Here is a 26,886-nt window from a genome sequence, read left to right as displayed (position 1 = left end):
TAAATCACTGATTGGCCCATTAGCTCTAGGTTCTTATTGGCTAACTCTTACATAGTAATTTAACCCATTTCTACTAATCTGTATATCACCACGAGGTCATGGCCTACCAGCAAAGTTTCAGCACCTCTGTCTCTGGTGGTGGCTCTATGGTGTCTCTCTGACTCCACCCTTTTTTCTCCCAGTATTCAGCATAGCTTTCCCTGCCTACCTGAGTTCTGCCTTGCTATAGATCCAAAGCAGTTTCTTTATTCATTAATGGTAATCACAGCACAGAGAGGGGACTCCCACATCAACTTCTGAAGACCCAACTAAAGACATAGTTGATGACCCAGGACTTATTTTAGAAGATTGGAAAGATTTTATAAAATAGAAGAAAAATGTTCTATATTCCTTGTTCTATGACTAAATCTGTGCTTGTTGTTGAGGGCATTTGACTCTTGGTTGAGATCATACATGTTGTATATTGTGTGAAACGCACCACATGCATGTGACTTCACATACTGGCATGTTTATTAAATTGGATGAACCACTAAAACTACAGATAGCATTTGTTCCTTGCTCCATTTTTATTCCTGAAGGAAGAGAGGTATGCTCTGGAGTCATCCAAATGGCTTCAAGGAATGCATTCTCTCTCTCTAGTAGGCACTAAATTTCTGCCTCTTTTCTTTCTTTTCCGATTCTTAGTATTCCTTTTCATAATGGGTACAATGGGGTTTCTTTTCTCAAAAATTTTGAGACAAGGTCTCACATATTGCAGGCTGACCTTGAACTACTGTGTAGTTGAGGATGACCTTGGATTCCTGACCCTTCTGCTTCTTCCTTCTGTGTGCCAGGATTAGAGGCTTGTGTCACTATTGCTTTTTCAACTTTTTTTTGGCTGGTGTGTGTGTGTGTGTGTGTGTGTTTTATCTGTTGACATGCACTGCACACACATGATACACTTCTGTACCCTGTTACACATTAGTTTTTCAGTATCTGTGTAATGGTGACATCAGAGTTAGTCTTTTCATTTTTTAAAAACATTTATTGTTTCTTTATGCTGGGAACCATTGATACTGTTGAATTCCTTGTTCCATTTCTATAGACCAGGGGTTCTCAACCCATGGTTTATGACTCATTGTGGGGTCAAATGACCCTTTTGCAGGGGTTGAATATCAGATATCCTGTCTATCAGATATTTACATTATGATTCATAATGTTCATAACAGTAGCAAAATTGCCACTATGAAGTAGCAAGGAGATAATTTTATGTCTGGGGTTCACCACCACATGAAAAACTGTATTAAAGGGTTGCAGCATAGGAAGGTTGAGTACCACTGCAATACACAGTTTCCTTCCCAGGCTGTAGAGTAAATGGTGACCATAGCAAATTGTAAATAGTAAATTCTGCGTTACCAGTAAGTAGTATAGAGGGCGATTAACATGGAAACTATGACCTAATCCATTATGGATTGCCCAAGAGTTCTATCTTAATTAAGTATTAAGCCCAATTCCATCTGTATATGAAGAGCAATAAATTATCCCTGAGACATTTATTGTCATTTATCCACAGAGGAGCAGATGAGAAAGTGGTTTTTATTGTGCCACAAGGGATGTTTCTCCTAACTGGTTTTTCACCTGTAATATTTTCCACACCATTAACTTAGCAAAGAACTTAAATATTTGTGAGCCCACCCTATGCCTCACTGGCTTTCAGGATTATGTCAAATGGCATGTTTTCTGATGCAGCCCATGAATGCTTTTACATGTTATCTTTTTGCAATATTTGCTTTCCTCACTGAAAGTTTTCTAGCATGCAATTTTGTATGCCTTTGTTTTGTTTATTGCAGTTTGCTTTGTGTATGTGTATGTGTGTTTTTTTAAATCTTTCTGGAAGAAGCCAGCAGGTTGATCTTGTAGGCACAGGGTTGGAGCACTGTTCAGCTCTTTTTTCAGCAGGAAAATGAATTCTGGAGTAAGATGTTCTGGGAAGCAAGACTTTTGTAAATCTTGGGCATGTTTCTTAGCAGTATCTGGAGTTCTAATTGGTTGAGTAAACTCATTTGTAGTGCAATTAAACCACTGTATAGTAGATGAGGTATATCACACTTTGGGGAATGGTCGGGAATATACAAGGAGTTAAACAAGCTGTGAATTAGTAAACACCCAGGATGCAGGCCAAGTCATTAATGGGCTCACAAGCTGCCTGTTGGAGCCTCTGCTGATCAGCCAGAACCACTTTCCTCTCTTCTCTTCTCGGATGTAATATCTCATTACATTTCTGACAGATTTCCTTTCTATTTGAATTATTTCTAATTTAAAATTGGAATAGAGCTACCCCTGTCATTTCAACCAACCATGATGCTTTTCTCTGTCTAGCAGAACAAATAGACCCTTAGATGGGTTGAGGAGCTGGGCTCTTCCTGTTGTCTTGGGTATCTGTGTAACAAGATGTCACTATATCCATCAGTCACTCAGATAAACACAGATAGACTATGTCCTCCCCCACTGCTGCTGGCATTAGGAGCTAACCCTCTCATGATAAAAGCATGGTAAGACACAGCACTTATGTCTTGCTGACCATATGTGTGATCATGCCATAGTACTCTTTGAAGACGGAAGCTAGTAAATCCTCCATTCATCTACCCTCTGTGTCTGTGTTCTCTGAGTAAGAGCCTGGTGAGGTTGTTGATATCTGTGGAAAAGGCTTTCAGGGCCACAGAGCCTCCTGCAGAGTTCTCCTCTCCTTCCAAGTATCCTTGATTAAAATTTTGTTATCCCAGCGGAGAAACAAAGGTCCAACTTCTTTCTATTGAATATCGATTGGCTTTGTAAGCCATGACCTCAAATGTTTTTAAAGAAATTTTTCCCCCTTTGGTTTAGCCCAGGCTGGCCTCAAATTTGCCATGTAGAGCAGACTGACTTTGAACCCCTGATCCTCTTATTATACACAACTGAAAGGATAACATGGACTCAGTTATTGAAACACTTGACGTTGCAACAGTTCTCCCCGATTTTACTCTTCTTTTTGTCCTGGGTACACACTGTTCTCTCACCCCTCAAGGGCTCAGAGACATTTACTAGTAAGAGCCATGGGGACCAGCTGACACACAACCGTTTGCACATGCTATGATTGCCCTTCCTTTCTACGTTCCATTGATGTTCCCCTACTTGCACTTACAGATCTACTGGCTCGCATCTGTGCATTGGGATTTTAGAGTCATGCTTGCTGGGGCAGGTGCTCACTGGGTATCAGGGATGCCTTACTTACCTTACATAGGCAGAAAGACATCTGGCTCCCGGAGGGTAAGGGTCTCCAGCTGCCTTTCCACCATGTCATTTCCCACTCTTGGGCTTACCTGTGGAGGAAGAAACAGAATATCCTTGTCCATCCAAGCAATGCTGGGGGCCAGGAAACAAAGAAATAAGAGAGGCTTAGCAGACAGTGCCGTGCTGGGTCATTAGGACATTCAGAGTGCATTCAGCAGTGTTAGCTGTTCATCAGTTGGTCTCTTCCTCAATGTCTTGCTCTCTGCTGACATGAGAGAAGATCTAGAACATTGCCATATAGCAAAAGATAGCAGATGTATGTGGCGGATACAGTTACTGCTAAATAAGTTTTAGCATTAAGAATAAAACCCCAAAAGCAAAACAGAAATATAAGAACATAAAATAGAGACCGAGGATATCACCCCATGGTAGATTCCTTGCCTGAAATGATCAAGGCCCCATGCTCAGTGACCACCACAGCAGAAATGACCCCTAAGTCCTCACCCACAAAATGTTCAGCAACAGAAATTCTCAAGTCCTCCAGCGGCTTGATCAACACTTGGTTGAAAACCAAAGCGTCCACCCCGTGATAGTTTCAGTGTGAAGTTCGGAGTACAGGTCTGAGGGTCCTCTGCACTGACCTTATGTGAAATAGCAAAGGAAAAGCTGGATGGTCAATTACAGTCTAGGTGAGCTGTTATAAAAAGGTTTCATTTTTGTGTTACTCTTTCAAGTTCTTGATTTTATTTAAAAATAGATCCCTCATTTGAGAAATCCATTGCAATAGCGAATGTTAACCAGTGTGTATCGTATTTGGGGGGTGGCCACGTCATTTTGTGTCCTCCTCTGTGACTGTCTCTATATTCTGTTGCCATCATGATTAGATGCCGCTTTCAATATCTGGGCTTTTTATTTTATCCCAACCAGTGATTTTAAAAGGGAGATTACAGTAAAAAACTTTTCATCAGATATAGAGCTATGTATTAGCCGGCTCATTAATTTAAAAGTCACTAATAATAGGGAATTTTTAGAAGTGTGTATGGTAAACATTTAAGTTTAACCTGCATGTGTATATTGTCTTTAGGTTTTTGAGACCTTTGAAGACAGTTGATATGAGCCGTACTTAGAGTACATGGCTTCTGCTTCCCAGCTTTGAAGGTGAAGCTGAGATTTGGGGTAGTCTTGAGTGTTGGCCTCTGAGTGTCTTATCAGCTTCTCGAAAGTTCACTCCTACTGAAACCAATAGGAATTTTATTGAGTCATCTGCATCTTTTGAAACCTTCCAAACACTTATTAGTGACACAGAGCCTCTGGTTGTCATGGTTACACTTCATTGGCTACTTAGTTACTAGTTACTTTTCTCTTTACTGCCACCAAAGACGTGAGGAAAGCACCTAAAGGAGGAAGGATTTGTTCTTGTTCCTTAGAAGCTCAGTCCCGCATGGCAGGGGAGATCTGGGTGACTGAACTCCTTCCATATTGGCAGCAGCTTGCCGCACACATGTTACCTCTTGCATAAGCCAGGAAGCAAATACCACCTCTGGTCCATCCAGCCACCCTCTTTCCTCAAGGCTCCACGATCTCCCCACACACCCCCACCTTCTGGGGACTGGGTCATCAAACACTAATCTGTGAGGATCTTTAACATGCAAATCATAACTATTGGTTTAATTGTTTATCTGCCTTAGCTAATCTTTTTTGAAACGAAGTCTTATGTAGCCCAGATTGGCCTCAGATTTGCTGACCAAGGATGACTGTGAAGGTCTAATCTTCAAACTTCTTCCCGTGTGCTTGAAATAATTTTGATATCAAGACTAAACAACAGAACAGTTGAAGGAATAAACACAGCCTATAGGAGCCCAGCGTCGAGGCATTCCAGAGAAGATCCCTAACTTAGCTTTTACCAAATGTCCAGCTGGCCAACTCTCATGTGGTTTTGTTTTACGGTGAGAACCAAAGTAGCAGGAGGCTCAGTGGGTTATTTTGAGGAGGGTCACAACGAGACCTTCCTTCCTTTGTATCATAGAGCGAACGAAAAACTAGAAAACCAAATAAATGAAGAAAGGGAGCAAGGCCAAAGACAATGGAGAAGCACAGATGTGTGACACCGAGAACAAAGAAAAGAGGAATATGATGAAAATATAAAACAGGCGGGAGAGAAAAGACAGTCCCTAGGTGAACACTATATGGAGGAAGCGAGATTTGAAAATACTGAGACTTACGTCAGTGCCCCGAGTGACTGGTTCAGTAGAGAGCGAAGTGTCTCAGCCACCTTTGCAACCAGCCATCCATTGCTCAGAGATACGGAGCTCACTGGTGGAAAACACTTCTAAGTTCACATAACTCCTTGTTTTTGAAGGCATATCAGTGTGTGTGTGTGTGTGTGTGTGTGTGTGTGTGTACGTACATATGCACGTACGTATGTAATGTATGTATAATTACCAGGATGATTGGCTTTTTAGATAAACTTCTTATTTGATCAATGCCTTTGTTCTCAGAACAGCATGTCCAGCCTGTTACAGTCTTAGTGGTCCTTTGGGGAATCACTTACTTGAGCGCTGCCTTCTTGGAAGGTCACGGCTGTCCTTCTGTGAAAACAAGTGGGGTGACTTGTGAGGAAGGGGGCATCCTGGGCCTTTTCCCTGTTGTTCATTTCTTAGTGGGGATTTTTTAGGACTCCTGCCCCTAAGTACTCCTTTCTCCTGGTCATCCCAGGCCATAGGGGCTTCCCTGTCTTTCTAGAGATGTCTGGACCAGGCCATAGCAAAGACCGAGTGTGGCCTAGTCTGTTCATTTTATACTGTAAAGGGGCTTCATAGCTTGGCCAGGAGACTGGGGGAGCAGACATGCGCTCCTTGCCTGTCCCTCCCCTGTTATGTTGGGAGATGTATTTGCTGCTGAAGTTCATAGAGGGTGTGCGTCAGGAGTCCGCAGTGAGGGAAGAATGCTGCTCTTGGTTGCAGAACAATCTCAAATATCCCCGCACACACTTCTCATTTATCTGGAGATTCCATGGGAAGTAATTACTCTCAATTGGAGACCAGCGTCTCTAAGAAGCTGTGGTCCTCTTTTCAGATCCCAAGGGTATCATTTAGAAAATTATTGCTTTAGTCAGTCCAGAAAACGTGCCTAACATATGTCTAATGCTAGGAAGGATGTCGCTCGTGATCTGTGTGTAATTTTGTTAATTCTTTCCAGTTCTGATTTATATATCGGATTTTGTTTTGTTTGTGGAAAAACTGAAAACATCAGCTAAGCTTTTGAGAGATAGCTCTCTCTGGGGACTGTCTGCCCCCTTTTGGAGCAGCAAAGGCAAATTTGATGCTTTATGTATGATCTTTATTAAAGGGATTTTTTAGAAAGTCAGTCTAACCAAAGGACTTTGGCCTAGAATAGGATGTTTCCAAGTCACCAGCCCAGCTGTGGCAACTTAGTTTGAACTGTTATAAACCCCAGAAGCGTGGGGCTTGTGTATCCCCTGAGCATCCTTACCTTCTGTCTTCCTGTACTCCATTTCAGGGCGGTCTACTTTGTTCGGCATAAAGAATCCCGGCAGAGGTTTGCCATGAAGAAGATCAATAAACAGAACCTCATCCTTCGGAACCAGATCCAGCAGGCCTTCGTGGAACGTGACATCCTCACTTTCGCGGAGAACCCCTTCGTGGTCAGCATGTATTGCTCCTTTGAAACAAGACGCCACCTGTGCATGGTCATGGAGTATGTAGAAGGTACATGGCTCTCGCACGCACACAGCACAGGGCCTACACCCAGGTGTCCTTGTCGCTGAAGCTGCCTTTGTACCACGTAACAGCTCTCCCCATCTAGGAACTGAAACCAGCCGTGAGGTGGCTGAATTCCCAGGCATTATCTTCTGGTAATTGCTCATAAAATGCCTGTGTCTATAACAAAGGGGAAATTAGTCTTATTTGGGAAAAGGTTGTTTTCTTTTTTTAATAGCTTTTAATCCTAACTGCCTCCCTGCAATTGGTCATTAAAGTTGGAATATAGGTGATAGGACTTTTTCTTCCTACTTCCTTTTATCACACATCATAAAACCTGTTCATTGTAATTAGTCTTCTTAAAAAGTACATTTCAAATACATCCCTTTTAGCCTATGGTAGGAAATTAAAAATCCAGCCAGTATTCCCAGTCTTCACATTTCCCCCGTCTTTTGTCTTTTTAAACAGACAGTCTTCTTTATAGCCAAGCAGGTCTCAAACTTTATAATTTTTCTGCCTCAGTCTCTTCAGTGCTAGGGTTACTGGCATGTCCAACCTACCATGCCCAGCCTCCTCAACAGTTTGTGGTGTGCATTGTTCAAAGTAATCTCTCTCTCTCTCTCTCTCTCTCTCTCTCTCTCTCTCTCTCTCTCTCTCTCTCCATTAAATTTCTGAGACTTTCCATCCACTCTCATCATTATTCACATAAAGTTAGTAAAGTAAATAGGTCAGCAGAGGCGCAAACCCTCCTCTCTGTGGTTTAAGCTCTGATCTGTATTTGGAGGGATGCCCTCACTGTAAATCTCTAAGAAATAGTAGAGATTTTTACTTAAACCTTTCCTGTCTTGCAGCTAAGGGGACCGACAGCCAAGAAAGGGAACTGAGTGCTAGACAGAGCCCGAACAGTTTGCCTGAGTTCCATCCATTGTTCTTCCTGCCACACCAGCAGCTTTTGAACTGTTGTGGTTGTTCCTATAGTGACTCTTTATCACATTTGGTATGCGCGAGGCCATGTCCTCGTTCCTTGTCACAGAAAGAGTTTCAAATAAATAATCCTATGAAGCAGTGGTTCTCAGCCTTCCTCATGCTGCAGCCCTTTATAACAGTTCCTCATGTGTGGCGACCCCCCATCATAAAATTATTTGATTGCCACTTCATAACTATAATTTTACTACTGTTAGGAATCATTTACATTAGCTGATACGTAACCTCTGTGAAAGGGTTGTTCGACCCCCAAAGGGGTTGCCATCCACAGGTTGAGAGCCTCTGCTATAAAAGGGTGACATGTCTAATCTGACATTGCGCTCAAGTAACCAAGACTGCCATGCTCATTTGCTAAGAGCTCTCAGCTGCTCAGAGCCAGGAGGCGTCCACCCCCGCCATCTAATTCTAGCATCTGTGTTTTACACCGGTACATTGTAAATTAGTACTATCATCACGAATTATGCTAGAGGTTATCAGAACACAGTTCACTACGGAGTCAGACTGCTTTCTTCACTCCACAGCTTGATGAGAAACATGACAACTTCACAAAGCCTCCACTTAGGAAGGCGATGTTTCTGCTTTGAGGTTCCGTGGTCTACAGCGCTAGTCTTCATTAATCCTGCTTGATGCTGTTTTTACTGAGTTTATGTCCTGTGTTTTACAGGGGGAGACTGTGCAACCTTAATGAAAAACATGGGTCCTCTCCCCGTTGATATGGCCAGGATGTACTTTGCTGAGACAGTCTTGGCCTTGGAGTACCTGCATAACTATGGAATTGTGCACAGGGATTTGAAGCCAGACAAGTATGTGCCCTGATAAAACAAATGTCTTCTTTTACATAATACTGAACAGTTTCTTCTGCCTGAAATGTTTTTATGGTTATTTGCACATTTAAAAAAAATTCTCTTTAATATAAAAACAAGTTATTTTCATAGTAACTTAATGATAATTTTTATACAATCATTGAAAGAGACTATAATGTTGATAATGAGAACTTATGAGAAATAGGGAAAATGACTCCAAACCAAGAATTAATTTTCTTTTTATCATATAATCTTTGAACAGTGACATAGAATAATGCTGTCTTTAGGAGTGTTTGATATTTGGCATTATACTTAGCTGAGTCTTACATTTGCTGTGACCATATATGTGAGAGGATATTGTATTTCAATCATACATTGTTAGTTTGAAGTTCATTGGAGACTCTGATTTGAGATGTGGGTAGATTTTCCCAAGCTGTTCATCTTGGCATCATGTATGGAATATTCCATGCTTTCTGCACTGATGAGAGGTACTGCTAAGTGTGTTGAAAAGTGTGTGACAAACTAAGTTCATGTTCATCAGATAGCTTGGAAAACCCAGGGAAGGGGAAGAACAATGTCCTATACAGCTGTTAGAAGCTTGGCAAAATTCCTTTGAGTAGTGTTTGTTTATCTGTTTGTTTGAGACAAGGTCTCTCTATATAGCCATGGGTGTCCTGGAACTCACTATGTGGAACAGGCTGTCCCCATACTCACAGAGATCCACCTGCCTCTACCTCTCGAGTGATAGGATTAAAGCATGCACCACCACCAACCGGCCCTCTTTCTAGGAGCTCCTTTAAAAACCTCTATTACTTTTACTTTTTAATTGATATAATGGTATTTTTTACTTACAGTGAAATCTTTTAATATATTCAAATATAAATTCCTTGCATGAACTCATAAACCCAAGCTGTGTGCTTAATAAGTTGAAGTTCAAATCAAAGCTGGAAGTTAAAATATGAAAAACTATGTTTTTCTTTCTTTCTTTTTTTTTTTAAAATCTGTGTCTCCTTTTAGTCATGAATGGATTACTTGCCTAAATTCCTGGTGTATGCTGTGGATTGTGGATTATTTCTTCTATGTTTTCTTACTCTGAAAATGGAAAGAGGCCGCTGGAAAGGTGGCTCGGTGGCCAAGAGTACTGACGTTACAGAAGACCCGAGTTTGGTTCCCAGCACCCTCATTAGGTGGCTCACTCCTCCACCGCTATCTTTATGGGCTCTAACACACTCTTTTGGACTCCACAGGCAAACTCATTCACATGTACACGACCACCACCCCTCCCCCATACACACACGCATACACGTAACTTTAAAAATAAAGTAAATCTGACATCAGGCACAATCAGGGTGGTATGGCCATAGACCAAGATAAATATGAAAATGGAGAGGAACCAGCGTTCCATGCTTAAGGTTTTAGAGTCTCTAAGTGTTGCAAAAATGATGATATTGCGTGTGATTGGTTCACCACATACAGCGGAACCTTAGCTCTGGCCCTGAATTATGTTCTGAATTATGCTCAGCTCTCAAACGCCAGTACTCTACAGCGTTGCCCGGTGCCCTCTCTTACCAGGCGTCATTTTGCAATATGGTTGATGTATTACAAACTAAAGGGGGAAAGAAGGGGACCTAAAGCCATAGCATTTCTTTAAAGTGATTGTCGTGCTCTCTGTCCTCCTGTCCCCCAGCCTGTTGGTCACCTCCATGGGGCACATAAAGCTGACCGATTTCGGCTTATCTAAAGTGGGGCTGATGAGCATGACCACCAATCTCTATGAAGGTCACATTGAGAAGGATGCCCGAGAGTTCCTAGATAAACAGGTAAGCTTGGAGGCGGCTCTGTCTGTGGAGAGAGATACAAAGCTCACTGCAGCCAGTGAATTCAGAATCCACTTGCGTAGGCTTTCTCCACATTAGTGCTGGTGTTTGGATGTCTGTATAAGCCTCGCATTTAATAAAGTGCAAACTGTTCCCATCTGTCTCCCTGGGCCTCCCTGAACTGTCCGCTCCCCCTGCATTCCTCCCCTAGCATTAAGGTCTATTAGCAAGATGAACGGTCTAATTGCGCACAAGTGAGAGGGTGAGAGAGACAAATGGAAAACTGTTTTTGTAAGGAATTCAGGAGTCTCAATAGAGTACTCGTGAAGCTCATGATGCATTGCGCAATCTCGGCTGCTAAAATCCGAGCTATGGCCCATTTCCTTCTAAGCATGCCTCATTACCATGTGCCCACAATCTGTTCATTGTGAAGTTACTTAAGGTAAACCCATCTCAACTGCCATGCCTTTCTGATATAACCACAGTGAGCATCAGTTTGGTTAATAATTGAGCTACCTTTAATAGTGACGGATTAAATATGCACTCTTATTTTTCAATGTAAAAAACAGTTCTCATTATTGTATAAAGCCATGCACAGGTTAGGTGTGCAGTTTGAAACTAGGCATCATAAATATGGTTTTTGTCATTATAATATCTGTTCTTGAGGTCGCTGTCCATGTGTTTCCTTGTAGGTGAGCAGGTGTATTTGAGACAGAATAATTGTTTAGTCATCTTGTTCGTTTTAATTCATGTCGAATATTCCAATTATTCTAATATTGCAATTTCACTTTAGGTCTGTGGTACACCTGAATACATTGCCCCCGAGGTGATTCTGAGACAAGGCTATGGGAAGCCTGTGGACTGGTGGGCCATGGGCATTATCCTCTATGAATTTCTAGTTGGATGTGTGCCTTTCTTTGGGGACACTCCAGAAGAGCTATTTGGACAAGTCATCAGTGGTAAATATCAAGAGTTATCTTTACATCACTACTGGGAAACAGCTACTTAATGTAAATCTGCTGTGTGTCACTAAAATGTTAACCTTTATCAAACATTTGAGCCAACAAATTAAAAGAACTCGCTTATCCTAACACACAACTGACTCTCGCGTTCCCAAGAGAGTGATGTGTGTTGAAATTGATCTGAGGAAGTTTTGTTAACATGGAATTTGGAAATGGGCTAGTGGTGTGTTCAACTTCCAATTGTGTACTACTTTATCCCAAAGCAATTGGTATGGGATTTACAAATGCTTTTATTGTTAGCTGGTCTTCATTTTCGTAATAGGAAAGTGGCACCAGGGAAGAAAAGGTTAATGTGGGCAACATTTACATAAATGGGAAAAATGGCTAATGGCGCAATGAAGAAATTAGCAAACATGTAATAAACCCTAAAACAAATGTCTACCAAATAATAAATAATGAGGATAGGAAGGCAGGAAATTGAATCTGCAGATTGTTAATGCTGTCATTGGTAGTTGTGATGTGTAATGTTATTTCTATGGCAGCTGTTCATCTTTCATTTAAAATTCAATAACCTTTAGATCTTGACCTGCAAGCTGACCCTAACTGTTGTCATGCAGCATGTGGCACACCTAAATGATAATTAAATGGGGGCCATTGCTCCCCTTCTGGCTGATTTTATAAATTCCCTCAAGGCATAGATGACAGAAAAGACTCCTCTACCTGAAAGGTTATCTCCGGTCTCCCCATCAGCCACCTCTGGTCCATCCTGGACCACACTTATGCCAGCCAACAATGGAAATGTGGGTAAATTCATTTTGCCCATGAAAAGTCCTTAATCGTACTTTTATTTTCTGACATGGGCTTTGCAAGCCAGGCACATTTGTAAACTTTAGCAGAGTAGATTTGTTGAATTGCCTGCAGCCTGAAAGCCCTTTCTGCAGTATCGGAGCTGTTTATGGATTTATAACTAGGCTGTTTTCTGACAGACCAAGGCCTGAATGGCAAGGGGAATCAACTGTTTAATTAACACAAGCAGCGAACGCTGGCTTTGTTCTTGATGCCTTACGGCTCTGATGCATATTCATGTTTTATTTTCCAAATCAGATTTAAACTGCAGCAGAGGAAGCTAGAGGCACGCGCACACAAAAATAACTCATGTTTTTATTGCATCTCCATACACGCGAGCATGCATACCTATCTCCAGGCAAACTCTTTCAGAACACGAAGGTAGTCTAATATATCTGACAGACTTTAAATACTCTCTTTACTACGATTTCCCGGGGTTTTTGTCTTCTTCAGCCTTAACATTTGGACTTTACCTTTGTCTCTAGAAATAATTACTTTCTGCAGAATAACCTTTTCCTCCGTGGAGCTAAAGAACTGGGTGGCCAGGACCAAATTCTCAGTTTAGGCTAGTGAGAAAATCTTAACATTTGGATGGTCCCCAGTGGGTAAGCCCTTGACACAGAGGTGGTCAGTTTCTGTTTTATTAAATCTTCCTCATAAGCGGAAGGCGTGACTTGTTAGGGAACATTTCTGTCACTGGAAATAAGTGAATGATGGTTTTGCCAAGGAATAAAGTAGATGATCGGTTCTATTTGTTGAAATAATCTAATCTTCCTTAAACTAAAAACAAAAAACAAAACAAAACAAAACAAAAAAACGGTGCTATTTGTACCTTGTAAAATAGTATTGTCCGAACTTGGCCATGTAGAAGTCCACTGAAGATCTTATAATACAGGTTTGGGTTCAGTGTGTCCGGGATGGGGCCCAGGAGTCTGCATGTCTAACAGTCCTCCTGGGGATGTCCAGGCTGGGGGAATTAGACTACCCTTTGAGCAATAAAGCTATAGACATCTTTTCTTCCTTCCAGATGAAATCAACTGGCCTGAAAAGGATGAGGCCCCGCCTCCAGATGCCCAGGATCTGATTACATTGCTTCTCAGGCAGAATCCGCTGGAGAGGCTGGGAACAGGTTAGAGAGCGTGTGTGTTGCTTTTGCCAATATACAAGAAATAATGTTCTCTGGAGCAATCTAAGGCTTTTGCTAATGTTTTCTGTGTAGGCAACATCTGTTAGTTGATGTTGGACATAGCTGCAGCACATTAGAGCAATATTATTTGGTGTGTGTGTGTGTGTGTGTGTGTGTGTGTGTGATATAGAACAGCATATATGCTAGGATAGGTAGCTAGTCTTTGTTTTTGTCTTTTGCAAAGCTGAAACTCTTAATTTGCTTCAGTAAATGCATCACCAGGGCATGTGAAGATCTTCTCCCAAAAAATGTGCACCATAAATAATTGGGAATGGAAAATCAGATGTGTGGGGCTCTTTTTGGTTATGTATTTAACATACATTCACGAGGATTGGACCCAGCAGGCTTCTATCCACAGCCTTTGAAATAGGTTATCAGTTCTCCAGCTGATGGCTAGAAATGAGGGCCTGGGGCTGAGCCATGCTGTCCTATCGTGGTGCTCAGCACCATGACCCAAGAAAGGGAATTAAACCATTGCCTTTGAAGATAGACAAGACAGTCCCTTTGTTTCTTGCTGATATCCCCCCTCCCCCAGCTTTACAGCCGGCAGTTATGTGCTTCCTTCCACCGCTACCCCGCGTTCCCCTCACCCTGATATTCTGGATAGACACACTTTAGACATACCGTGTCTGCCTATCTTAGTAAGACAAAAATGTTAAATGTACATGCACATATTCTAGACAGTAACCAGTAGTTTTATCAGTGAAAATTGTTAGTTTGATGGGGTCATTCTATTCTGAAGGCTCATTATAGTCAGAAGTTTCATTCTATTCCATCATAGTAGAAATATCAGGACAGGCTGAAGCCATCATTTCCTCCCCCGTGTTTCCCATAACAACCATTTGTGAGGATTGCAAATATTTCCAGCATTCTCCATGTTGAACCACAGATTCTTCTGGATCTGTTCTTGTTTACATATGGACTGCTGAAGGCCAGGCCCAGTGGCTCAAGCCTATAATCACAGCATTTGGGAGTTCGGGATGTGGTGGCAAAAGGATCAGCAGATCAAGATCTTCCTTGGCTACATGGTGCATTCAGGGCCAGCCTGGGCTATGTGACACCCTGTTTCATTAAAAAAAAAAGGAAGGAAGGAAGGAAGGAAAGAAAGAAAGAAAACCATACTGCTTACTACATTACATTAGAGCTTTAATGATAATACATTAAATCAGGGATCAGAAAATTATGGTCTATAAGCCCAGTCTGTCCAGTTCCCTGCTTTTATAAATAAGGTTTTTAGCACAGAAACACAATGTCTTTTCATGAGGCTTACCATATGTGGCTGCTTTCATGCTACAGCAGCAGAGCTAGGTGGTCATGACAAACTCTGTAGCCTGCAGAGACTAACAGCGGACTGATCAGCCTTTTCCATGGGATTTTTGCAGACTTCTTGTTAGCAAATCCAGGAAGGCTTAGATCTGGACTGACCTGGGAAATAACTATCAAGCTGAGCCCCCCGCTGGAGTTTCGTGGTCCCTACTGCCCCTTTCAGAGAATGCGTGTGCTTTACCTTGGAAGGGCATTGAAGACCTAGGTTAAGGGCACAAACTGGGTTGAGATGGGTAGCATCCAGATCTTGGCTGTGGGGCCAAGAGTCGGTTTCCTTTACCCATGCTCCCTCAGAGCATCACTGTGAGAGATGAGGAGGCCACCCAGGAGCGATTTCTAGAGCCAGGTGTGGCGCTTCCAGCGCAGTGTTCTACCTGCGCCCTCTTGAGTCCCGTACCTTCTGGGTAGGGGCCATGGCATGGCGGTGTTGCAACTACCTCGGAGCCCACTGTAATCCTCGAAACAAGTTTATTTCTTCCCATCTTATCTGCTTTTCCACTTGTCCGACCTGTCAAACAGACTAATTATTTCTCTCCTTCTGTGACCTGCCTTCAGATAGATCTGTGTGTGTTATGGTTCAGGAGATAAGAGCAGCTGTCAAAAAAAAAAAAAAATCATGTCAAGACTGTGGAGGGGGCAAAGTCCTAAGGGAAGGTGTTGACTCAGTTTTGCCAAATATGAGAACCAGCTGCATCTCAAGATTGCCCTGGGATAGCACAAATATCTATTCAGATTCCCTGTTCAGCTGGCCCAGAAGAAGGGCTTCTATGCATTGACTGAAAAGTGCATTTAAATGGCTGGGTACACCCCTCCAAAGAAAGCTCAAAAGTTCCCTTCCTTCCCTGCAGTCCCCAAGGGCCAGTTTGGAGGTTTTCCACTTGATAGTCTGCCCTCTCCCTTCTCTAAGAATACGAAGATCTTTGGTTAGGCTTGACTTATGACAGGCCAGAGACTGTGGTCAGCAGGGTCCCTGTATACATATCTTATGCTGCAAGTTAGCTCTCCGCACATTTTCTCATTGACGGCTACTGTCAGTCTCGGACAGTTTGAAGAGCGAATTCCCTAGGAGAAACCCAAAAGAGACATTTAAAGGTCCTACTCAAGCTCTTAGAACATCCAGGAAGTGATTTCCAAACCGGCAGGGCTGACGTGATAGGTACCAGTCGGGCCTCGAGATTAGCGCTGTGGATCCTGGACCTGCCATGCTGCTTCCAACGTCAGTATCTTGTGTTCAGTGAATATTTAGCAGGCAAAATAATGCACTGTGAAAATGTGTGAAGGCACATTTGCCTGAGACACCGGAGAGGCTGAGGGAGAAAATAAAAGGCTGTAAAAGAGCATAATGAATGTTTAAGAAGCTTCCAGAAAAGAAGAGAAACTCAAGGGAGTGCAGAAGTGCCAAACTTGAACTTGCACTGCAGGACCTTGTGCTTTGCTGGAAACTGGATATACTCTTGAACTTGGAGAGAGTTGAGTGGCAGCCTGTCTCACTAGCCGGCCTTAGAGCTGTTCAGATGTGGCCCCAACTGTATATCAGCTATGAGCGCTTAGGGGTTTCTCTTCCTTGTAATCAGTCTCAGTTTCCTAGTGTGTAGGGACAAAATGCAATGATGTTTGTGTGGGGATCCAGTACATGGAACTAGCTGGACACCAAGGGACCAGGACAGTTCCTTCCCCTTCATTCCCTCCTCCTAGCACGCATGAACCATCTGCACATAGTTCTCAATACCCATTGTTTAGCCCCGAAATCATCTCCCCAGTTTTTCTTCTTTAATCTTTCCTTCTTTATCACTCCACGAGTACATGAGAAACAAAGCCTACCGATAACTGCCTCTCCCAGGTAAGGCAGAAAGGTCGTGTGAAGAAACTGTGAGCTACCTCCTCCATTTATGTGACTCACTGGGGAAGACCCGCTTGGCATTGTCCGCAGGAAGGAAGCAGAATTCTCATCAGCTTGAGTTCCATAGATGGGTAGATAGGAGAAGATGGGAGCAGTATCATCTGGTAGTGCCATGCAAGTCGTTGACCTTATAAAAATTGCTTCTCTGAGTGTAAATAGCCCAGAATTTCAGAGCAATGTCATTGACAGGGTCCCATGAGCGGCAGCTGCATTGATAGTTATGGTAATGAAGCCCTGGCTGGGCTAAGCATCCCGAGATACCTGTCATGGGCCTCTCATGGGGGCTTGACTGGATCTCGGTGTCATCACCCTGCAGAGGTCGCGGGATGGGGACGTGCGCAAACCCGCTTGGCATTTGTGTTTTGCTCCTCCAAAATAAAAAGAGCACCAGAAGGAAGTGACCCTGATAGGTGTTTTAAGAGGACATTTTTGGGGAGCTAAAAGAGAAGCAAGGGGCACAGTGGGCTGGAATGGGATGGGGGGGGTACCATAGAACAGACGTGCCAACTGGCTCAGCTATCCGGCCTAGGCAACAGCGGATCCATTCCAAACTCATGCAGGAGAAAGAGTTAAAGCAAGGGACCCGTGTGTAGAGGTGAGACTGTGTTACTGCATCTGAGCCTGCATACTTTCAGAAGTGCAGCCTTCTTCTTCTCGTCTGGAGGAGCTAGCCTAACATGTTTTGTTGCCTTTCTCGAGTTTCCCCAACTAAAACTGGTGCTGATAATGCCAACCCTATCTAGGGCTATTTTCCATTGCTTATGTAGATGAAACCCAGTAACTACAACACTGAGTATTGTCAGGGCAGGATGCCACCTAAGGGATTCTTACAGGAGCTCAGTGCTTAGATGGCTCTGGAATCCTCGCTTGCACTGCAGCAAAGCATTTCAGGATGAGATAGCATGAAGCAAAGCTGGGGTTCACTAAGGAAAGAACAGCCCCCCAAAGGCAGAATCAGGGCACAGGCATTAAGAAAAAGACACAAGTGTCCTAACAGTAGCTGTGTGATTTTGTGGCTCGGCGAGTTACAGGCTCAAAGGCTGTAATTTATAGCCAGATTGAAAGATTAAGTAAAGATCTGAAGCTATGAGCTGCTTTGCTTATTTTTCTATAAGAATTACCTTTTATGAATGAAATTACAGGGTGACTTATTAGAGGCTTATTTGGGCTTATGGATGAGAGAGGGGCACAATAAGGCTCAAATCCTAGGGTGTGAGTGCTTAAGGCATGTATTTTGGCCTTAATGATTTAAAGGCATAATTTGCTTGCTGCTGTAATACTTTATTTTTTTTCTTTTTTTGAGCTATATCTAGCAAAGGAAGTATTCCTCTTTGCAGAGAGTCTTTATCAGAAATTTGGATTGTGTCAGTCATATGGCAATTCTTGGCCCTCAGCCAGTACAAAACATAGACCAGATACTTGGGGGTTGAGGAACTCTTCCTTTCTGATGCCCCCTTCATGTTCCCTGTCTTTCTGTCTACTTCAGTACTTGGCACAGAATCAGCCCACAGATTCTAACTGGGAAGCCACCGATGCCGTGGTTTCTCAGTTTGGAACTGAGCATGGAGCTGAGAAAAGAACCTGCTCAGAATCTTGGCAGCATCTCATCCTGTGCTTTGTGAAAAACAGCCAGTTGTCCCTCTCGGCATGCCTTACCTCACTTTTTTCTTTCCCCTCCATTCCAGTGTTTTCAGAACACCTGGACCTGTGCACAGAGCTATGTCTCTCTACCACAGATATCATCCCTGTCTCAGCCAAGATCCCCAGCCCATCTTCTGTCTCCCTTGCCTTTCCCATTCTGCCCCTTTTGCACCCACACGAGACAGGATGAAAGGCATGGGGTGACAATCACAGAAAGAAGCATCTACATCCCCGCCCCCAGAAGAAAGCTTAACAGAGAGGCCAACCGGATGGACCTGTGATGTTCTATTGAGAACGTTCTTCCGGTTGCTTTTCCAGGCTCCCGTCTTCGTTCTCTCTCCCATCTATAGTGTGTGTGCTGGGGTAGGGTGCGGTCCTGCTCTGACCATGTGGCCGTCCTCTTTTTTAATGGGATGCTGAAATACATTTTTTGATGAGCCTTGCTATTCAAAGCCATTGTTTAAAATCATCAAATAAATAAAAACCTCTCACCAAACTGTGCTACTACGATTATCTGGCAAACAGAAGTCTCAACTTTAGCTGTCATGACTGATTCTGTGAGCTGAATTATAAATCTGTCTAACCAGTTTGTCAGTTCCTTACTTAAGGATCTAAACCACAGAATCTGATTCCTACCTATGTTAATGAGCAATCTAATAAAACTGAAAGGTAACCATTATATAATATTTAGGAAAAATTCATCATTATTAACCTTCCCTCCAGAAAAAAAAAATCTTGCTGTAAGCACATTTTTGTACCTTGTTAGGATTTTCTCGGTTTGTAATGAGCCATTCTGCTTTGGGCCAACATGCATCCATGTCCCCAGGTTCAGTATAATGTGATTTTAAGTGGCCATGTCATTAACCTATGAAAAATGGAAGAAGTCATAGAAAAACTAACAGAGAAAAGCTGCGCTATAGCAACCGCTATTAGCAAAATCAGATTTCCTGCTGATAAATTAGAGGAATTTTTTTTCAAGTTTTGGTTGTAGAAGCGGGTGGGAGTATGGATTCCATGGCTTCTTTATTTCTCTGCTAATAAATATTTTACATGTTTTGTAAGACTTGGGGCTTCCTTTTGCTGGGAGGATGGCGCAGCCTCTCACGTCTGCCTCGCTCCGCTCCCCTTCCAGGTGGTGCCTATGAAGTGAAGCAGCATCGCTTCTTCCGCTCCTTGGACTGGAACAGTTTGCTGAGACAGAAGGCGGAATTTATTCCCCAACTGGAGTCGGAGGATGACACAAGTTATTTTGATAGTATGTGCATTATCTGACATCCCTTGGCCTTTACTCGATGTAAAAACATTTCATCTCCAACCTTGAGTTTCCGATCTCACGCCCACAAATTCTAGAAAGCGCAGCGCTGCTGTGCTCCAGATAGTCATAGTGAAGTTGTCTCTGCTAAAAACGGAAACTCTCTGAGTAACCCAGACTGTCCCGAAACATTCCTCCGCAGCTCGGTCAGAGAAGTACCATCACATGGAAACGGAGGAGGAGGATGACACCAATGATGAGGACTTCACCGTGGAGATCCGGCAGTTCTCCTCCTGTTCGCACAGGTTTTCAAAAGTAAGTGAGGCGCGGCAGGAATCTGGGAGGGTCTCCACTAGCTGCCACGCAGCTCAGCTGGGCCAGCCTGTGAAAGCATCTGCCCTTTGTGGGGGGTGAGGTCCCTGGCACCCAGTCAGCTGGCAAGGATGGTCTTACGTTCTTGAGGATCAGGAGTTTCTACCCTGTAGACATAACTATGTGTCTCTGGAAATTAAGGTCTCACTTTGGGATTTTCTTGCTATTGTCTGCTTTGTTTTGAGGCAAAGACTCGAGAAGATTGCCATCTTTTCATGATGGCTGTCATCTGATTGAGGAACTTGCTTGCCTGCCCTAAGGTCTAGCCAAGAGCTAGGCTGTGGAGGCCACAGCCCATGTCTTTTGTTATATAAGAACATAGGCTTCGTGGTGCAGAGAGATCTCCCTCCATGTGACACAGAGCACAACACAGGAATAGTGCTTGGCTCTTGACATGAGCCGGTTGATTGTGGGAAGAGAAAGTATTTTGATCAGTAATTAATAAAGGTTATGAGTTATCTGGAAAAGGCGATCGGAAGCCACTCTAGAATTTTAGAAATCGTAGACGATAATAAAATTGATTCTTATGAAAGATGCCCTTCTATAAATTCAGGTAAGATTTAGAAACAAACAAAACTGATGTTTTAAGATAGGGTGGGAACCCAGAAATAATGGAAATAAACCCAGAGGGCACGCTGCCTCCCTTCTGCTGTTGTGGTTGCCATGGCATCTTGCATGATTGTTATTTAGGAATTCTATAGCAATTCGTGATTTTAAAGTGCTCTGTACAGTTTCCTAAGTGATTACCCAGAATACATCTGCAAATCAGCAGGGCCTACCCCTTTCTGTTTATAGGAACAACACAGGGGTAGGGATTTCCTTGGAGATGTGTGATGAGTGTGTCCTGACGCAAGTTTAACTACCATTCCGTGGGTGCTTACAGCCTAACCCATCCTCTAGCCTCTCAGAACCCACCTTAAGTAGTTTCTTTACCTTGAAAGGTATTTTATTTTTCCCAGCGCCCATTCTTTAACCTAATCCTTTTCTAGTGCTATAGATAGTGGGATGCCCAAAGCCCATTTTCATGAGAACAGTAAATAGCTGGAGGGTAACACCTGGGGGTACTCACCATGCTGGGCTCTCCAGACTCCCACTTTCCTCCTGTAATTCCTGTAAGAGAGTGGAGATTTAGAAATGGACTAAAAGACTGTTTGCCTAAACTCTAGCCTCCCACACCAGTACCTACCTGCCTGCCTTTAGAGGCTAAGCAAGTATACCTGGTGGTAACCTTCCTCCATCCGCAGAGCCCACCCGCTCCAGGCACTGATGCAGATCGACACTTTCTTCTCTAGTCACGCTCAATGCCAGTTTGTTTCTCCTCTCTGCTCCAGACTGGCAGGCATCAGACACTTTTTGTCTGAATTATGTTCTCTTGCTGGTTGCTGTTTTGAGCACGAAAGCAGCCTGAGAGCCTCGTTGATCCCGAGGCCCAGAAACCCAAGTCCATCTATGATTTTGCTTCGCGGACAGAGTCCATGAGATGTGGTGAAAGTGACGTGTCAGTTCAGCTCCGCGCTGAAAAAGCATATGTATCCACACCTCGAGCCTTTGCTCTCGTGGCCTGCGCACAGCATTGCCAGGGTTTCCCACACATTTCCCCAGTTCACACTTGAATTGTATACTCAATTCTTCTCCTTGCTCCTGAGACGTGGGCTCTTCCTGACAAGCTCTTTTTAGATGGAGCTCGTAAGCAATGGTCATTTGCCTCCCAGGTTTTCAGCAGTATAGACCGAATGACTCCGAATTCAGGAGAGGACAAAGACGACACCGAGGACAAAACCAAAAGCACAACTCTGCCGTCCACGGAGACGCTCAGCTGGAGCTCCGAGTACTCGGAAGTGTACGTGAGATTCCTCCCAGGGGCCCACATAAGCAGTGGCTGCTTATGCAGTGCATCCTAGACCCACCTCCAGAGTCCCCAGTACAGGAGATCTCAGACTGCTGCTGAGAACATGTATTCTTCCCGTGTCCCCTGCTTGAGCTGACACTGGGTACCATATCGCCAGAACCGCTGTCCTAGACACACACTGCTTTATCTGGTTTCTTCAAGCCTTTGCTCTTCATGGCTTCCTGGGGCGTGCATGTGACTTGTTCTTGTTTTTAATTAAGGCAACAGTTATCGACGTCCAACTCTTCAGATACAGAAAGCAACAGATGCAAGCTCAGTTCTGGCCTGCTTCCCAAGCTGGCGATCTCAACAGAGGGAGAGCAAGATGAAGCCATCCCTTGCTCTGGAGACCCCAGAGAGGAGCCGGAAAAGCCAGTCCTCCCTCCCGAGGAGTGTACTCAGGAGGAGCCTGAGGTCACCACTCCAGCCAGCACCATCAGCAGTTCCACGCTGTCGGGTAAGCGGTAGCAGTGCCCACTCTGCTCGGGCTCCGTACCTACTGGGAAGTGACTGTCAGCACGCTGAGTCCCAGGCTTCACCCAACCAGACCATCAGGATGAGTGTCTCTCCCCTTGTAGACTTCTCCCGTGGCCCCACTTCTTTAGGGACAAACTCCTAAGAACTCAGGTCAGCTGTCTCAGCTGCATCCTCAGTGCCAGACCATACAGCATGCGGACTTGACTTCAGCTGGACCTCGGGGGCACTTGGACCGCCAGCCTCAGTGCAGTCCTCTGGTGGCAGGCAGAACCCACCCATTCTGGAGCATGTTCATGGCTGCCGATGCAAAGGCACAGCTTGCCGAGCTGCATCCGACTTAGAATGATGTGCAAGGTCACTCAGACCAACCATCACGGTGTCTTTTGAAAATGGCTCCAGTCATCTATGAGAGGAAACATGCAGCTAGCTTTTCCTCCAGCCCTGAGCTCTGTGGTAGCTTCTTTGAAGGAATTAGATTCTGTTAGTGGGTCATGTTGTACCAGACACACATCATTGTCCCAGTCGCTGGTCACTAACCTCACACTAACTATAGCAAAGGACTGGGACTGTGGAGCTCACAGGACACCAGTGGGGGGTGAGAAATCCCACCGCTCACCCCCACTCCCCCCGACTCCCCACCCCGCTGTCAGATTGCATCTAAACCACCACCTCTGCGTGTAGTTGACCCTTCTCGGTCTCTGGCAAATGGAGTCTCACATTCCTGAAGCTTCTCTTGCTGGGCTGAAGTCCAGAGTGTGGGCTTCTCTTGTGTCTGTCCCTTTGTGTGAAATAAGCTTCCTAACGACAGGACCATTGTCTTCAGCAGTTTTTAAAGTCCTTAATACCCTTAACCAGGGAGGTGCTTTCCTTAGAGGACCAGACTTCCACTTACTTCCCCCCAAATATGCCATTTAGGTGCCTTTATGACATCATTTGGTTTATAAAGGCTGATCTTTCTGCGAAGTAGAGTCGGTTAATGCTTTCTTTTTTTTTAAAAAAAAAGCAAAAGATGGCTCTGACTTATAATCACTGTAATGAATGTTTTCGTTATGCCATATTTAATATTGCTATATTAATAAGCATAAATGATTCCAAGAGTTCCCATCAACATTTTTAAACTGAATGTTCATAGTGAAAGGTCATTTTTATTTTTTCCTTTAATCACATTTTAAAAGAAATCTCTCAGGCTAGATTTTTAGCCTCCCTAAAATATATGGATCTGTGGAGCTTCATATATGCTTATGGTTGACCTGGGAAATTACTACTGGGTTTCTTTTTTCTCTTTTTGCTTCTCAGTTCTATTTCTATCCTGGGCAATCCCATTGACTCTAACTATAAAGCAAGATAATAGCATTGCAAAAATAGTGCAGAGCTATCTTACTATTGTAGGGCTCCTGACCATGGTTCTCTTACTATTCACATCAAATGTAGGGGGTTCAGTATTTCATATTGGTAGTTTTAGGGATCTCTATGTGCTTCTCCGTTGCCTTACCCTGAATATAGACTATAGTCACTTCCATTTAAAAGTTCTTGTCTACCGTATCTCAGTATCCCGAACCTACTCACTATCAGAAAGGTAGGAGGTAACGGGGGAGAGGAGGAGTCATGTCTAAGTACTTGATTGATTACTTCCATAATTAAAAATATCTGCTAAGGTCCTGCCATGCATTTTGATTAATAGTGTCAACCTACCTTTTCTCACCCTGTCTCCCCCATACACATACTAAAAATAATCAAAGACCTTGGGGGCTGCACAGACTAGAGAGATGAGAGTTGATTTGCTTACAGCCAAGGGTAATTAAGGAGCCTGAAAAGCGTGGCTGTAGTAAAATTAAATTTGTTGAATTTTATATTGCTCCACCATCAAAAAAAAGGAACCCTTGACATTTAGAGAACATTAAGGTGACATTAGGTGCCATCCGCAGAAGAGGCACTTGCTTATGTACAGTGCTGTCAAACAGGTCGGGGAAGGAAGCCGGAGGGATGAGAGAAGAAAATATTGGGCATTCCTGCTGACATTTGGGAAAGCACAGTTGGTGTCTGCTTCCCTTTTCTCCTTGACTACATTGTACTTGAACCCTTGAGAAGTCACAGTTGAGAAGTCATAGCCGCGGTGCTCAGATGCCCCCAGCACAATATTCAGTAAAAAGACACAGCTTTTTGTTTTGCACTTTTTGTTTTGCACTCTTCCCACCTGAACCCACTCAGAGAGAACGTGGCTCATCTGGAGCTTAGCCTCAGTTTAGAGCGAAGAAGTTTCTGGCAAGTGAAACGGTTTTGATCGCGTCCCCCAATCAGTGTATTTCTTCGAGGGAGCAGAATAGATGCTCTAGTAGATGAGAATGTGTTTCCCAGGAAGTGGGAGACTGCCGATAGCTGCCTTAAGATTTCCTTATTCTGTTGGCCCAGTGGGTGCTATTGTAGAAACCCCAAACCCTTTCATGTTTGTACAGCACAGCAGACAGCCACAAAGTATGCTGTATCCACTTCTACCCTCATGGCTTTCCAGGCCTCCCTGTAGGCAGACCCGCAAGCTGAATGCTCCGCCACAAACTAGAGCCAGACAAGAGCTGTGCAGTTGAGTGGGGTGTGTGTCATTTAGGTCAACTCTTTTTCTCACAGAGAATGCTGTGTGGTCAGCATTTTAAGATGAGCTGGCTAGTCATTCAGAAGACCATTTGCAATGTCGTCACATACCACACATGCTTCATCGATCTATGACATGTTTCCATTCTTATGGAAAGCCCCAATGTTCTATCTTAAGAGTAACCCCACTGTACATTAGGGGTTCCCGAACTTACAAAGAAAGGGGTGTCGTAGAGGCTGGAGGACGACATTGGGAGGGCCAGCATCTGACATAGTCTACGTTGAAAGCCAGGAAGATGGAGTTTGCTCCTAAGTAATGTGGTGACCCGTATCTTGTATCTCGTCCTTTGAAACTTACAAGGAGCTTGGAGCGAAAACAGATGTGGAAGGAACCAAGGGACATTTTGATTCTTTCTCGAACTTACACAACTGGGCCCATGTTATCTTGGGAAGTTGAGAGGCGGTGACACAGCCATGCCTACAGTGTAACTAAGTGGTATTACAGCCATTAGGAGCACCCATGCCAATCATTGGTCTAAGGGGAACATTAGTGACTTTATAGGATGGCCTCGTTGAAGGTCCATGGGAGGAGACTCAGAGTGTTCTGAAATACAAATTATGGAAAGCTATTCTCCTGGTTAAAGGGAATCCTTAAGGACTTGCTTAACTGTGTACAGGAGAATGAAGCCTGAATGGATAGCCCTTCCATCTCTGCCTCCTCCACAGCACTGCTCCCAAGCTGGTAGTTCTTCACATTCAGCCTGGCACATCTGGACTGAGGCGCCACGTGGAAGTATCTCCTGCTGTTGGCCCATCCTTTTCTCTGTCTCCCCCTCCCCCTCCCTTCTCCTTCCTCCCCCCTGAACGTGTTTATTCCTTCTTCTTTGTGCAGTTGGCAGTTTTTCAGAGCACTTGGATCAGATAAATGGGCGAAGCGAGTGTGTGGACAGTACAGATAACACCTCAAAGCCGTCCAGTGAACCCGCTTCCCACATGGCGCGGCAGCGGTTAGAAAACACAGAGAAAAAGAGACTTGCGGGGAAAGTCACAAAGTCCCTCTCTGCCAGTGCCCTGTCCCTCATGATCCCAGGAGGTAGAGAGACATCAACTCGCATGAAACTGTGTGATTTGTGCATGTGCCCCCCTCCCGCCTCCCCCAGCCTGGAATGCCAATTGAAATGCAAGATTGCATGAGGCAATCACCAATCACGGGTGGGATTGCAGGACAACTCTCAAGAACTTTGGCTTAACACACCCGTGAATTCCCCTTCCTGGACCTCGGGGCACCCAGAAAGCATGTGCATATCTGTCTCAGGTTACCTTCTGTATCTGGGGGTGAGACGAGAGATGTTTCCTTCCCGTAAAGGTGGATTTCATTTGTTAAAGACTTTTTTTTCTCCCCCACGAGCTAAATAATGAATTTCCCTCCCTGGGATACGTCTTCTGTAGACCCCGTACTGTGTGCGTACTTTCCAGAGCTGCTTGCAGCTCGAATGTTGGAAAGCTAGGTAGGCTTTGCGTCATCTAATTAATGAGGAAACGACACAGAATATAAGCCTCACCTTTCTGGAGATGGCAGAGGATTTCTTTATAGGAGGCATGAAATAAGATGTTTTCCCAGTCTTGTGGACTGAGCATCAAAGCTTTCTCCAGCTAGTAGGCAAATTAATCTGCGCCCAGTTTTGGAAAACCAGACCTAATTATGGTTTTGTGGGATTGCTGTGTTTTCCTATGGCTTGGTTTTCCATGTACTGATCAGTAAGTCTGTAGTAATTCCCTTGGCACACACTGATGGTCATGACATCACTCCGTAGGAGAGAATAGGATTGGAAACTAAATTCTTTCATGGGTGGCATGTATTGGGAAGAAGACAAACTA

General features: G+C 43.9%; 1 protein-coding gene across 12 annotated transcripts in view; it reads left to right on the top strand.

Annotated features, from left to right (window-relative positions):
• Nucleotides 1–26,886, top strand: part of Mast4 (microtubule associated serine/threonine kinase family member 4) — a 582,754-nt gene that overhangs the window by 534,374 nt on the left and 21,494 nt on the right. For 9 of the 12 annotated variants that reach the window (XM_087896863.1, XM_087896864.1, XM_087896867.1 and 6 more), the window contains 10 exons: nt 6,769–6,977; nt 8,617–8,755; nt 10,443–10,575; nt 11,366–11,531; nt 13,408–13,509; nt 19,566–19,688; nt 19,888–20,000; nt 21,770–21,897; nt 22,167–22,402; nt 25,901–26,101. In XM_087896863.1, coding sequence (XP_087752989.1) covers nt 6,769–6,977; nt 8,617–8,755; nt 10,443–10,575; nt 11,366–11,531; nt 13,408–13,509; nt 19,566–19,688; nt 19,888–20,000; nt 21,770–21,897; nt 22,167–22,402; nt 25,901–26,101 — 1,550 coding nt within the window. The remainder of the gene's footprint in view (nt 1–6,768; nt 6,978–8,616; nt 8,756–10,442; nt 10,576–11,365; nt 11,532–13,407; nt 13,510–19,565; nt 19,689–19,887; nt 20,001–21,769; nt 21,898–22,166; nt 22,403–25,900; nt 26,102–26,886) is intronic. The other 3 variants (XM_087896866.1, XM_087896865.1, XM_087896874.1) reach the window with 1 other exon arrangement.

This window comes from Myodes glareolus, chromosome 15, assembly GCF_982192425.1.
Source record: "Myodes glareolus chromosome 15, mMyoGla1.1, whole genome shotgun sequence".
Taxonomy (NCBI): domain Eukaryota; kingdom Metazoa; phylum Chordata; class Mammalia; order Rodentia; family Cricetidae; genus Myodes; species Myodes glareolus.
This window is presented reverse-complemented; position numbering and strand designations above follow the sequence as displayed.